This window comes from Hemicordylus capensis, chromosome 9 (genome assembly GCF_027244095.1).
Source record: "Hemicordylus capensis ecotype Gifberg chromosome 9, rHemCap1.1.pri, whole genome shotgun sequence".
NCBI lineage: Eukaryota > Metazoa > Chordata > Lepidosauria > Squamata > Cordylidae > Hemicordylus > Hemicordylus capensis.
Genome location: NC_069665.1, coordinates 22893181 through 22907274, shown reverse-complemented (window position 1 = coordinate 22907274; position 14094 = coordinate 22893181). Strand labels below are relative to the sequence as shown.

General features: G+C 47.3%; 1 protein-coding gene across 1 annotated transcript; it reads left to right on the top strand.

Annotated features, from left to right (window-relative positions):
• Positions 1 to 319: 319 nt before the first annotated feature.
• CBLN1 (cerebellin 1 precursor) lies at positions 320 to 7216 on the top strand. The gene is made up of 3 exons (XM_053270421.1): positions 320 to 1026; positions 1839 to 1958; positions 5556 to 7216. The coding sequence occupies exons 1-3, from the start codon at positions 772 to 774 to the stop codon at positions 5751 to 5753; spliced, it is 573 nt and encodes a 190-aa protein (XP_053126396.1). The 5' UTR covers positions 320 to 771; the 3' UTR covers positions 5754 to 7216.
• Positions 7217 to 14094: the final 6878 nt, after the last annotated feature.

Genomic DNA, 14094 nt, shown 5'->3' with positions numbered 1-14094 from the left:
GGGCCAGATCTCCACGCGCGCTGCTCCCCGGCCGTCCCGCGTTCTCCTCCTCCTCCCCCTCCAGCGCCTTACCTGCGGCCCCTACAAAGCGGCGCTTGCTGCGGGACCCCCTCGGCAGACTTTGCCAGGCAAAGAGCAGCCGCCGCCGCCGCCGCGACCGCACTCCCCTCTCGCTTCTTCTCTCCACCTGCCCGGCCGGCCCCTAATCACCACAAGCCTCCGCCTTCGGGGGCAAGAGACGGACTGGGCGGCCATTGGCTGGCGGGGAGCGCGCCGGCCTCGGATTGGCCGCGGGCTGGGCGTGGCCGGCGCTGACGACAAGCCCGGGTTGGTGGGGAAAGGCGGGGTGGCGGCGCCGCGCTGCGCCTTTTGTGTGCTCTGGCGGCGGCGGGGCGCTTTAGCCATAGCCGTCGTTGCGGGCGAAGCGGCGTCGGGCAGCGGCTGCGCCTTGCGCTATGCAGCCGAGCGCTCCGGAGCCTTGCCAGGGGCCCTCGCCGCCTTCCTCGCCGCCCCCGCCGCCGCCGCAGCTCTTGCCACTGCCTGCCGCACGTCGGGGGACGTTGCGGGCGGCTCGGGACTAGAGCGAAGCGGGCAGCGGGCGGACGGGCAGCCTCGCTCGGGAAGGGCGCAAGGGAGAGCCGGGAGGAGAGGAGGCGGAGGAGGAGGAGGAGGGAGCCGCCCGCCCCCTCGGGGAAGCTGGATCTGCCGCCGGCCGCCTCGCAGCAGCCCAGCTGGGAGGAGACCTTCCGCCTCGGACGCGGCGGCGGCGCGATGCTGGCGCTGGAGCTCCTGGGCTTGGCTTGGCTGGCCGGCCTGGCGCTGGGGCAGAACGAGACGGAGCCCATCATCCTGGAGGGCAAGTGCCTGGTGGTGTGCGACTCCAACCCCGCCTCGGACCCCACCGGCACGGCGCTGGGCATCTCCGTGCGCTCCGGCAGCGCCAAGGTGGCCTTCTCGGCCATCCGCAGCACCAACCACGAGCCCTCGGAGATGAGCAACCGCACCATGATCATTTACTTCGACCAGGTAGAACAACGCGGGGAGGGAGACGCGGGGCGGGCGGGCGGGCGGCAGAGAGGAGGAACAAATAGAGCTACTTGGAGGGCTGGGGCGGTAGCTCTGTGGGTAGAGCCTCTGCTCTACATCATGCGGGAGGTCCCGGGTTCGGGCGTCGGTCGGGAGGTCCCGGCTTCCTTGGAGAGTCGCTGCCGCTCAGTGCAGGCAATGCTGAGCTCCAGAGACCAAGGGTCCGACTTGGTATAAGGCAGCTCTCTATGTTCCTTTGGGGTCGTCGTAGGGGGAACAGATTGGCTTGGTGGGGCGTATTCAGGGGAATTACTGGCTGTTATAGACTCCTTTTCACCTCCATCCCCAAATTCCTTTGAGCCTGCCTTCCTCCTACTCCCAGAATAAAGATGGACTTAAGCCATAGCGGTATTCACATGTCCCTGGAGGGGGAATTCGAATTATCCCTTGAAACTTCAGCTGGAGTGGAGGGAGAACGCGATCTTCTGCACTCCCAGCTAGGGACCGACTCTCACCTTCTAGGTCCCAATCCTCCTGGGGAACGGTCCTACCCTTTCAGTGGTAGGTCCCGTGGCAGCCCGTTCCAGAGGCGGCTCTGTCCAGAATATGTCAGGAGCTGGAGGAAGCGACTGATGCGAGTCCCTTTCGCTCCCAGATGTGGACTTCTGGCATTGCCTTAGGAAAAGCCCGTTAGGAAAGAGAGGCTCGGTCTCCCGGCTGCAGATTGTCGCATTTTAAAGGAATCTGGCTACCTTGCATTCTCCCGCACCCCATCGATATTTCTCACCCCCATCCTCCCTTTCCTTTTGCAGGTACTAGTGAATATTGGGCTGAACTTTGACTCTGAACGAAGCACTTTCATAGCGCCCCGAAAAGGGATTTACAGTTTTAATTTTCACGTGGTGAAGGTGTACAACAGGCAAACGATCCAGGTCAGATACTTTGCTGGTGGACTTTCTTTGTAGCATGGCATGTGTGTGTGTGTGAGAGAGAGATTGCTTTTTATGGGGGAGAAACTGATAGGTGGGGGGAAAAAATCCCCTGTGCACTCTTTCTTGAAAGGAAGTCTCTTTAAATTCAGCAGGGCTTACTTCTGAGTAAACATGTGTAACACCAGCGTGCCTGCTGCCTGATGTTCTGTACTGGTTTTATGAGTTGTCTTCCTCTTTGTGCCCTTAACATCCTGAACAAAATGAAAGAAAATGAGACAATCCCCACAGAAACAGTTAGTTTAAGAGTCCCTCCCACTGCAAAACCATGGAGAGGTAAGGGGATATATTTCCAAATTGATTTGGTTTTAAAAAACAAATTTCTACAAATGGTTTGCCATTCTTTTCCGGTAACATTCCCTTTCTTAACTAGGCCCTCTGTCTGGGTCTCCACTCAGATTTCATACAAGATCCTAACAGCCACCCCAAACTGAACATATATGATTCCCGTACAATACACTCCCCTTCTCACTTGGCAGGTGAGATCTCAGCTGATACTACCAAGGCTTTGTTTGAATCTCTGCACGTATGCACAGAAGTAAGTCCCATTGAACAAAGTTGAACTTACTTCCAGGCAAACATAATCCAGCTGCATTTATGTATCCCACTTACAGAGAACTTCGGTTTTAAAAACATTTGCTTAGAAGTAGACCTACGGAAATACAAACAGAGTGGGCAACACAATTCCACCCCCCTCCCCAAAATGGCTCTAGAAGCCATTCACTTTAGGTTGGGGAGGGTGACAGGTGGCTATTTTAAGGGTAGAAGTAAACATTACTAGAGTTCTGCTGGTCTGAATTTAGACCCAAAATATAAAAATTTAACTCCACAAATCACAGATGAGGGGAGGGGACACACACTAGTGAAAAGGAAGGTTGTGAATAAGGTTGCAGCTCAATCCACAATTCCCCAAGAGTAAGTGCCTTTGAATGAACAGGGACTTATTCCCTAGTAAACATATGTGGGTGTGCCCTGTACAGCCACTAGGTTCTGTAAAACAACTATATGGTGGAAAGTGTACAGATTTAAACTATTGTAGATAATGATAGACTCCATTTAATCCTGGAGCCTGTAGCAAATTTTGTTGAGTCTTTGTTCTTTACAAATCCATGTTTTAACCCCCGCTCTCTCTGTTATTGATCAGGTGATAAATATTGATATCCTCTCCTCCGCATCTGTCTACTGTCCACATAAGCCTTAACACTTGCGTTTATGCCCCTTAATCTTACGGTAGCACAGGAATTTGTTCTAAAACTGGCCGAAATAAAAAGCCTCTCTCTTAATTGGCTTGGGAGATGCCTGAAGGCTTACCTCTCAGCACTTTGGAAATATCAGATGAAAGGTGGGTGGGGTGGGATTGAATGTGGGCTGAGAATTTTAGCTCCTTCAGGAGATTTTAGTAAATCTATTTTCCTTTCACACATGGACCTCACAGTTCTGGAGGGGAGACAGAGCAAGGAATCCTACCCAACCCCCAAAGAGAGAAGAGAGACAGAGGGGGAGAGATCAAATTAATTGATTTATTTTTAGGGGCATAACAATCTGCTTTCCCATCTCTAGGCCCATTTGGCATGAGGTACTGTGGCCCTTTTTGCCTCCATCAGCCCAAATCATATTAATTGATCTAGCAGGAATCTTGGGCTATATAGGGGACCTATATGAGTGACCCTTGAACTGTCTTCCAGGCAGGCATACGATTGGCTGTTTCTTAGACATCTGAGATGAGCTAGATCTCTGTCTGCCTGTCTTGCATTCTTGTCAGATGGCTGATTTTGTGCAGAATTACCTGGAAGTAAATCCCACTGAGTTCAATTGGACTTACAAAATACACTCTTGTGCAACCAAAATACATGTACAAAAAAACATTAATTCATTCATTCAATTTCTATACCGCCCTTCCAAAAATGGCTCAGGGTGGTTTACATAGAGAAATAGCAAACAAATAAGATGGATCCCTGTCCTCAAAGGGTTCACAATCTGAAAAGAAACATACGATAGATACCAGCAACAGTCACTGGAGGTACTGTGCTGGAGGTGGATGGGGCCAGTTATTCTCCCCCTGCTAAATAAAAGAGAATCGTCAGGTTAAAAGCTGCCTCTTTGCCAAGTTAGCAGGGAATGAATGAATGAATGTATATCTGTATATAGTCTACCCATACTGCGCAAATTATTCTTCTTTATAGCTGTCCTTCCTATTTGAGATAGTGTCATAGGTGGCTAGTGATTTTTACATTTGGGGCTATAAATCTATATCTGTCTATGCACACATCATTACTTAAGTGTCAATAGCTGTCAGTGACTGTAGCAACATCGATGTGGAAAGTTAGTTAGTCTATTACTGGCAGCTGCATATTTCGCCATGGATGTGTCAACAGACATTGGTAGCTCAGGTGCAGTGGGATCCTGTACATGTTTACTTGGAAGCAGTGTGTTCAGTGGGGCTTGCTTGCTTGCTTGCCAGCAGGTGTGCATAGGATTGCAGCCTGTGTATACCCATGAGGGAGTCAGCTCCATCTTAACACAGTAGGATTTACTTGCATGCATAGAATTGCAGCTGGCTTGAGACTATAGCTCCATCCATAGGATACGTATTGGCTTTGTCAGGGATTCAGTATCTATGTGGCTTCACAAAGGCATATCCCCCCACCCCCCAGCACTTCAGAGAGGCTGCCTGGGGCAGTTTGCCTTTGAGGTTTAGCAAGAAAGGAGTCCAGCTTTCCTGAAGGACAAGCAAACCCTCTTAAAACAGGAGGGAGAAGGCATCTGACTGACTGACTGAAGGGGTTCCAAACTGGAATACTCTGCCATGTTCCAGGGTGCATCCAAAAGCCTCTGGGATTGCTGGAATTTGGGGTCATGCTGTCTGTCCCAAATGGGGATGGGAGGCCTCTCTGCCTTCTAGGCAACCTACATAAAAAGATCTACATGTCATTGGGGGGGGGGGGAGTTATGCTAGTATATAATTATAGAATTATAGTAATATGATTGTATAGAATTATAGTAGTATGAAAGGAGGGGGAACCCCCACCACCACTGATTTTCCTTGGGTAGCACAATTAATCTGATCTGGCAGCATGGAGGAGTTCTTTAAGTGAAAAATGACACAGATGTAATGATGTTATCTGCAACGTATTCTTAGAACGCTTTAGAGACGGACACTTTAATGCTACTTCATTGCCTCATTCGGCATCCTTTTCTCCCCTGCCCCTCTCACTCACCCACCCTTTATAATCCTAAAGGGTTATATCATGTGTTTATGAAAACTGTAGACCCAGAAATGCAGATCTTGTAAAGTACTGGGGGTGAGAAATACTGCACTTATTTCAGTTGGGTTAATGCTCTGCTTCATGTCCATTTGCTGTAACTGTGTAAATAAAAATTGATAGGGGGCAAAGACCCCAATTAATAGTGGGGAAAACCCCTTCAATTTGCAGCCAGAATGGTCCATCCACCTGTATATGGTTCCTAAGAGCTACCCATTGAGTTCCCCCTCCCTCTCCTCTTTTGCTGATGGTCGCTTTGCTTTCTCTTACATGTTAGGTAAGTCTAATGCTCAACGGGTGGCCCGTGATTTCTGCCTTTGCGGGGGATCAAGATGTCACCCGAGAAGCCGCCAGCAACGGGGTCCTGATCCAGATGGAGAAAGGAGACAGAGCCTATTTAAAACTGGAGAGAGGAAACTTGATGGGAGGTTGGAAATATTCCACCTTCTCTGGATTTCTAGTATTTCCTCTTTAAATAACTTACCCTGACGAGGAAGGGAGGAAGCAACTGGGTCTGAAAATTGCTTGCCCATCCCTGAATTGCAGCTCCAGAGAAGGAACCTTGGGGTCGCAAACTTCTGGATCATAGATACATATTGCAGAAGTTATACCCTGCTTTAGGTTTGTGTTCATCTGTTTTGAAGATTGCTGTAACGGTGCAGCCAAGAGACAGAAGATGTGTGCATTTGTCATCCTTCGATAATATTTCTCTCTCCTTTGCCAACTGAATTAGTTCCATCTCCGTTTTAACTGATGTTATATTAACCACTATTCTCCCCAACTCCGCTGTTTCCCCCCCTCAAATGCTTGTCCGTTTGTTTTCTATTCCACACTATCCTTTTGCAACCAGTTTGGGTTTATAAAAGCACTTTTTTTTACTCTTTCCCTGAGTTAAACTTTTTAAAAGAAGTATTTTTGAATAACATGGGTGCCATGAGGAGTGAAATGCAAACCGTGCTGTATGCTAGTAAGAAAACTGGGGCGTGGGGAAATGATCAACACGAACTATTCCAGCCAAGTCTGATTTTCACTATTTCTATGTAATTCTGAGTGATTGTGGAATTTACAGGCTGCTTAATGTTTTGATGCTTGTTTTTTGCTCTTGTAAATTGTGGCCCAACTACATGCCGGAAAGTATATTGAACTTTTACTAATTAATCTGTAAGATAAGGTGTGAATATTGACAAATTAATTTTGGCTTTAGTTGAATAATGTTTAAATGGGATTCTTAATTTTGTTTTCCTTAGACAAGAAACAATGCAGCTAACTAGATCTGTTGACTAATTCTTAACCAGACCTAGAAGGAGGGAACCAAAACAACTAAAAATAGGGAGAAATATGCAATCACAACCATTGGTTCTGAATAGGAAATGGAGAAAAGAGGAAACAAATTCTTCAAAAGGTAGCCTTGAGTGCAAAAAAAAAAAAAAAATCCCTTTTAGTAATGCCCACACCCTCTTGCTCTTTGTTTTACGTGCTGTTTTTAAAATGGGAACTGACCAGTCAATTTTCAGTAACTCTCAATTTAACAAGACTGCTTTATTGAACTTGTTCTCCAAGGCGTGAGGGGGAAAACCATGCCCTAAATAGTCACCGAGGTGATTCCCACAGAATTGCCCTCTCTGTTCTTTTTACCATTATCTGTATTGTATTCTCTCAACTCAAATCACATTTTATACAGCTGTCTTATTAAAAACAACTAACAAAGAAATCCTTACAAGGTGTACCGAAATGCTAGTACTATTATTTGCTAGTATTATTTTGTTTACAGTCTTTCAAAGATGTAAATGCTATAATTTTGCAGCACTCTAAAGAGAATAACTACTTTTATTATCAAGGTACAGTAAAATACTTTTGATTGTAATCGAAACATAATGTGAAATAAAACTAGTGTAATAAACCACTCTGCTTCTCGGGGAGTGGAGAACTGTCTAACTGGGCCTATTTTCTTGTTTTGCTTTATTTTTGCTTTATAATGAGGATGTAGATAAGATCTGGAATATAATTAGATGGAAATAAATTGAAATAACTGTTGGATTTAAAACAGCCAGTTTCTCAGTTCAGAACCCTGATTTGGACAGTGGCTGCTACATAGTTAACATCTGATGGGTTTTTCTTTTTTTCCAAACCTGGGTTCCAAGAAGGAATTTAATTAGCTCCTAGGGGGGCAGTTAATTCTCGCTTAATAAGCAATGTGTTATTTTATGCTTCATGTTTCCTCACCCACCCCCTCTTTTGGATGTGTATCTGTCCTGTTAATAGTTTCATACAGTAAATGGATGCTCATTTCTTTAAAAAAAAAAAAGCCTTTGGGAGAAATGAGGGAGAGAGGCAGGTGGGTTTTGTTAGAGCCTCTGAAAGCTGTCAGGGAGGGTTTGTTTTTTTAATGCAGCTGACAAATGGGATTTCAGTTTGGAAATAGAGTAGGCCAGTTTCCACCAGGAGAAGGGGGTGTGATAAAGAGAAGATGCTGACATGAAAGTAGGTCTAGGGAAGGGGTTGGATTTGGTGTTCCCTCTAAGGTGTGCGCATGTGCACACGCTCACGAATTTTTTGATGTCCACTCAGTAAATTTTAGATCCCACTCAGGTTGAAAGGCCCCAGTCTGAATGCACATGCGCACACAGTGCCTTGATACTGCCACCCAGAACAAAACTCATTCTGCGCACAAATAGGAAAAATAATTAGAGGGAACACAGGTTGGACTCTTCACCAAGTCCCAGGTTCAAATGTTACATCTGCCATGAGTTCCATAGGTGCCCTTGGGCATAATAACAAAGAGTGTCTTAGGCTGCTTTAAACAGGAACAGATTTATTGTGATGGGAGTTTTTGTGTATGCCATAACCAATCTGCTAACCTGGAGGTTTTGGGTTTTTTTTTTAAAAAAATGCTTTGTTCTTGCTATAACAGGATTACACAGTGACCCCTCTTGAAATAGGTAAGTCAGCTTTAGCTGCTCACACTATAGCTACCCATGGGCTTATCTATCCCACATTTTAGCTACACCTCTACAACTGGAAGCAGCAACATGCTTGACCTCGCTTTGCAAAGTTGGTTTTTGTTTTTTTAAGTGGGGGGCAGTTTACTGAGATAATGTACAGGAAGCACTCTGCAGGACTAGATAAATGCCAAGTTTGATGATAACTTTGATGATAACATTCCAACTAACTTTCTGTATTGCAGACAGCAGAATTGGCTGGGTGTGTGTGTGTGGGGGGGGGGGGGTCATTTTCATGCAACTTTCTTCTACTGCTGCTGCCTATGGATTTTACAAAGTAATTAATTGCCATTGCTAATCACTTTCTCATTCCCACTGCTGGGTGGTGGTGGTGATATCATTTATGAAGTAGTCTTTAAAGAGGCAACCTGCTTCCTGTACACTAGCTCCCTCCTTAAAACTACCCCTGCAAGGCAGGCCAGTCCTGCTATATTTCTGTATTGCAGGTGGAGCCATGGGAACCATGAATTTCCCAAGGCCCCCGAGTGAATTCATGGCAGAGGGGAGGAAGGAACCTCGCGATTTTCTTCAGACTGACTGCCCTTTACCTGCCCCCTGCCGTGGGCTTCAGAAATAATGACCATCGTAGCCGGGGAGAGAGGAAGCGGACTCTGCCTCCCCCGCTTGCCTTCTCCTCCTCCTCCTCCTCCTCCTCGCCCTATTCTTTGTAGGGCCCTCATCGAAGGCTGCAGTCCTATGCACGGTGCTACCAGTACCACACACTACGCTCAGGGGAAATGACTTTTGAGGAAGCATGCCCCTAGGCTCGGGCTGCGCAGGAACCTTGCCCCCGATCCCACGCAGCAGATCGACGCGCCCGCGAGCCCTACCCAGTTCAAGGGGGGCTTACTCCCAAGGAAGCATGGTGGGGGTCATAGCCACACACCGCTGGCGTCTTTGCGTGCTTCCTTGGGAGTAAGTCCGTTTCTTGCGTGGAGCTCGCTGCCAGTTAAATAGGGAGAGGGGCGCGCAGCCTTCACTGGTAAGCGATAGACATTGTGATCGAGTGACTGCACAGGAGCCAAAGAACCGTTGTATGGGTGGGTGGGTGGGTGGGTGGGAGGGAGGGGTTTGTTTTTCAAGATGTGCGCACACAGGGGTCAGCAGGTACCAGCTTGGGAGAGGCATTCTCCTCTGGATGCGAGAAAAGGAGGGAGGGATGCCTCTTCCGGCCCACAAGCGGTTATTCACAGATTTTTATTTTATTTTATTGGTAAGGACTTGAATTTTTATAAAAAAATGCGTTTAAAGTCTACTGTCTGATTAAGGGGGACATTTTAATGGATTTCTTTCTTTAAAAAACAAACACACACCGGTTCACCTAACTGGGGAGGAGAGCTGGTCTTGCCGTAGCGAGTGTGAATGGTCCCCTTGGCCAAGCAGGGACTGTCCTGGTTTGCATTTGGATGGGTGATGACCTGTGAGCATGGTTTGCTGTAAGATATCCCCCTTGGGAAAATGACTAGAATATCTGCTTTGCATGGAAAATCTGCTTTGCATGACAGGACGTCACTCCCTGGCTGCATCTCCAGGTACAGCTAGGGAAGATTCCTGCCTGAAACCTTGGAGAAGCTGCTGCCAGTCAGTGTAGTACTGAGCTAGGTGGACCAATGATCTGGCTCGGTAGGAGGCAGCTTCTCAATCGACTCTTTTCCTTTCCACTTGAGCCTTACCCACCGTCCAGCCTCCCCGCCCCCAAGAACAGCCCTGCTGGATCGAGCCCAAGGTTTATCTAGTCCAGCATCCTGTTTCATATGGTGGCCCACAGATGCCTCTGGGAAGCCCACAGGCAAGAGCTGAGAGCATGCCCTCTCTCCTGCTGTTGCTCCCCTGCAACTGGGATTGAGAGGTATCGTGTCTCTGAGGCTAGAAATGCCCTATAGCCCTCAGCCCTTCTTGAAGCCATCCATGCTGGTGGCGGTCACCAAAACATCTTGTGGCGGAGAATTCCAGGGGTCAATCATGCGTTGACATAATGCTAAGGCACAAGTTAATTATGCGTGGATCCATCCCCCTTTCTTCGTCCTTCATAACAAAAACTGGTTTTGCACGGAAACCGCCTCTTCCTTTTCATCTTTCTTCCCCACTTGTTCGTAAATCAAAGCCTAGTTCTATGCCCCCAAAGATGCAGGAAAACTCGGCGGCATCGCAGCAGGTCTCCTTGCAGAGGCTGGTTATTTGAGCGTAGCACCTGAGCGAAATCCATACACACTGCTGATCTTGGGATGATGGCCACTCCGTTCAAGCCTTTCGAAATCAGGATCCCCTGAAAAGAAGAGAGGGTCGTCGGACTGGAGGCAGGTTCTCCCCGCTCCGAGACACCGCTTAGAAGATGAGGGTGATTGCAGAGGGACTGTTAGATTGCAGAGGAACTGTTAAAACCCACTGAAAAAAAAGGTTTCCCTGCTCGGACCCGAGTCAAGCGATTGGAAACGGCACGTGGAATGGATGAGTACCGCGGAGAAATCGGCCCACCCTCTTGAAAAAACGCCATTGGCACCTCTGCAAGCCCAAAATAGGTGAAACTGAGTGATAAATAACCCGCTCTGCTGAACATAACATAAGCTTAGGTAAAACGTGACATCAGGTGAACTCTCCTCCTCTTTGATACGGTCGTTGGACTAAGAAATAAAATTATCTTCTCTTCCCTCCCCCTCCCTCCCTTCTGGCTATCACAGCCCTTCCCAAAGAACTGCACCAGGGCAATTTTTGATGATCACCTCTTCCCCAGAAAGCCCTCTGTGCCACTCAAAAATATGTCCCCGAAGGCTGTAGAGTGGGTTTCTGGGGGGAAAGGGCAGGGTCAAAAATTATTCCTCCCCCAGTACACCAGTGCAGTTAATTGGGAAGGGCTGTTACTCCACTCTTCTCCCTGCATCAGTGTTTCCTAATTTTTATTTATTTATTTAAAATATTTATACCCCACGACCCCTCCAGTACACTGCTGCTCAATATGTCTGTTTCTTTGCTCTGTGTTTTAGCCAAGATTTCCAGGTGACATGGTATAAATATTTCAGGCACTGACAGTGCAAGCCTATGCATGTTTACTTAGAAGTAATGGGACTTATTGTATGCTAATATGTCTATATTTCTATATTGCATATGTATATGTTATTTATTTGTACATCAATAGTAGTAATAGTAACAATAATTAATAAGTAATAAAAATAAAAATGATGATGAAATAATGGGATGTAGTTTATTCCAGGTTAAGTGCACACACACAGGTTTGTTGCCTTAACAACATTACAAAGATGAACCTGGCTGCATCACACACACACACACACACACACACACACACACACCTTTATTTATTTTATTTATTGTGAAATTTCTATACCACCTTCTATTAAAACAATCTCAAGGCGGTCCACACAACAGTTAAAACAAGACTACAAAAATTACACAGTGAAAATACCAGCTAAAATATAAGTGGGATCTAAGTGAATATTAGGTGGAAAGGTTCAGTCCAATTGATTTGAAATCGAACCTCCAAGTAACAGGATTGGCGCGTTGACCTCTTACTTGGGAACATGCAGATAGCAGGGCTGGGGACAGAGGAGTCTTTGAGCGTCCTCCTTACATCCCATTCTGACCTTACTATAATTAGTTTGCTAGAGTTAAAATATGAAGCTGTTTTATAGTGGGTTGACCCCTCTAGCACAGGGTTGTCCGCTCTGGCTGACAGTATCTCCCCAGGGGTCTCATACAGCAGCCTCTCTCATCACCTATGATCCGATCCTTTCAGCTGGAGAGACCAGAGGTTCCGCCTGGGACTTCCTCAGCATACAAAGCGTGTGCTGTACTACAGAGCTACTACGCCAACTCTATGCTTAGCTAATCTTCCAGGAAGCCAAGTCAAAACAGAGAAGGAGTGGGAGGCGACAGAAATGGAGTGCATCAGCATATGTAACCGCCTCTCTCCACTGGATTACAGAACTCCTCCACCCACAGAAGAGGGACTCGTCTCTGTTTTGGTGCAGATGTCTTTCCAAGGGTATCTCAGACTTATTTCCCCTGCCCTGGATGGACATTAATTTTGCTTCCATTTTGGATGCCAGTGGGGGCAATCTAGGGCAGCAGGAACTGGGGGGAGGGAATGGTGCTCTCTTAATGGATGGGGTGATATAGCTCAGCTGTAGTACAGCCACACTTTGCGATGCATGCAGAAGGTCCCTGGCTCAATTGCTGGCATCTCCCATTAAAAGACTCAGATTAGTAGTCATAGGTGGCGGGGAGAGACTGGAGAAGGGCTTCCCATCTGTGGGTCCCGGGTGTTGTTGACCTACAACTCTCATCATCCCAATGGCCTTTGATGATAATGGCTGGGGAATGATGGGAGTTGTAATCCAACTACAACTGGGAACCTAAGACTGAGAACCCTTGCTATGGAAAACTGCTACAAGTCGGAACACTTGTAGTGTTCAAGCCCCAAGTGCTGGGGCTTGAAGAATCAATGGTCTGGTGCAGGGTTGCTCAACTGCCTCCTGCAGAGGTTGGCCTACAATTCCCATAAGCCCCAGCTATTGGCCATTGTGCAGGGGTGGAGCCACCATTGTGTGAATGGGTTCAAAGAACATGGGCCACCAATAGGAATATAGGAAGCTGCCATATACTGAGTCAGAACACTGGTCTATCTAGCTTAGTATTGTCTACCTAGACTGGCAGTGGCTTCTCCAAGGTTGCAGGCAGGAATCTCTCTCAGCCCTCTCTTGGAGAAGCCAGGAAGGGAACTTGGAGCCTAGATGCTCTTCCCAGAAGAGGGGAAGATCTTGCAGTGCTCACACATCAAGTCTCCCATTCAGATGCAACCAGGGCAGACCCTGCTTAGCTATGGGGACAAGTCATACTTGCTACCACCAGACCAGCTCTCCTCTCCTAAGGATGTCACGTCTCATCCTTGGCTAGGAGGAAGAAATATACTCTCTTTGAGGAACTGTCTGCCTGTTCAACTTAGCCCACCCACAGCTGTTTTTGGATTACAACTCCCACGATCCCCAGCCACAGTGGCCAATAGCTAGGGATTATGGGAGTTGTAAGACAGCATCTGCAGGAGGGCCAAAGTTGAGCAGCCCTCCTATAGATCAAGTCTCCATCAGGTACCTGTATTGGGCTAGGCTGCTCTTTCACTGATGAGTAAGCACTCTGGCCATGAGGAGCAGATGTTGCCATTTATATTCTTTTTAGTTCTCAGTCTTGGCCTGGTTCTTTCTCTAATAAGCATCCTATGTCTACCTGAGTAATCTGCCCATTGCATGCACTGGAAGCAAACAAATACCTTTAAGACCTCTGCTCATGCCATAGTAAAGTAGTCAGGCTCTAAGCCGGTGGTTCCTAATGTGGGGTCTGCCAGATGTTGCTGAACTACAACTCCCAGCATCCCCAGCCACCGTTTATTGTAGCTGGAGTTGCTGGGAGTTGTAGTTCAGCAACATCTGGCAGACCCCACATTAAGAACCACTGATCTAAGCTATCACATTTCTTTTTAGACAGAAAACTCTTCTTGAGTTTTTGTTATTAATTGTGTGTGCGCGCACACACACACACACACACACACACACACACACACATCTGTCTTGATCATTCTGCTGGTGGATTATATGAGCCCTCCAGATCTCTCCTCACAGCCAGGGGCTGCTGGCATCTGCCCAGAAATTCATTAGGCAGGCCCAGAATCATTATGGTTTTATGAGACCAGGTTAAGCAATCCACAAGCTCAGCAAGTCTGATATAGCCAGGGGAGGAATCAGTACTACGAAGGAACACAAAAAGAAGATTATAGGTAACGATCACCTGATTGCCCGAGGCCAGGAAAGA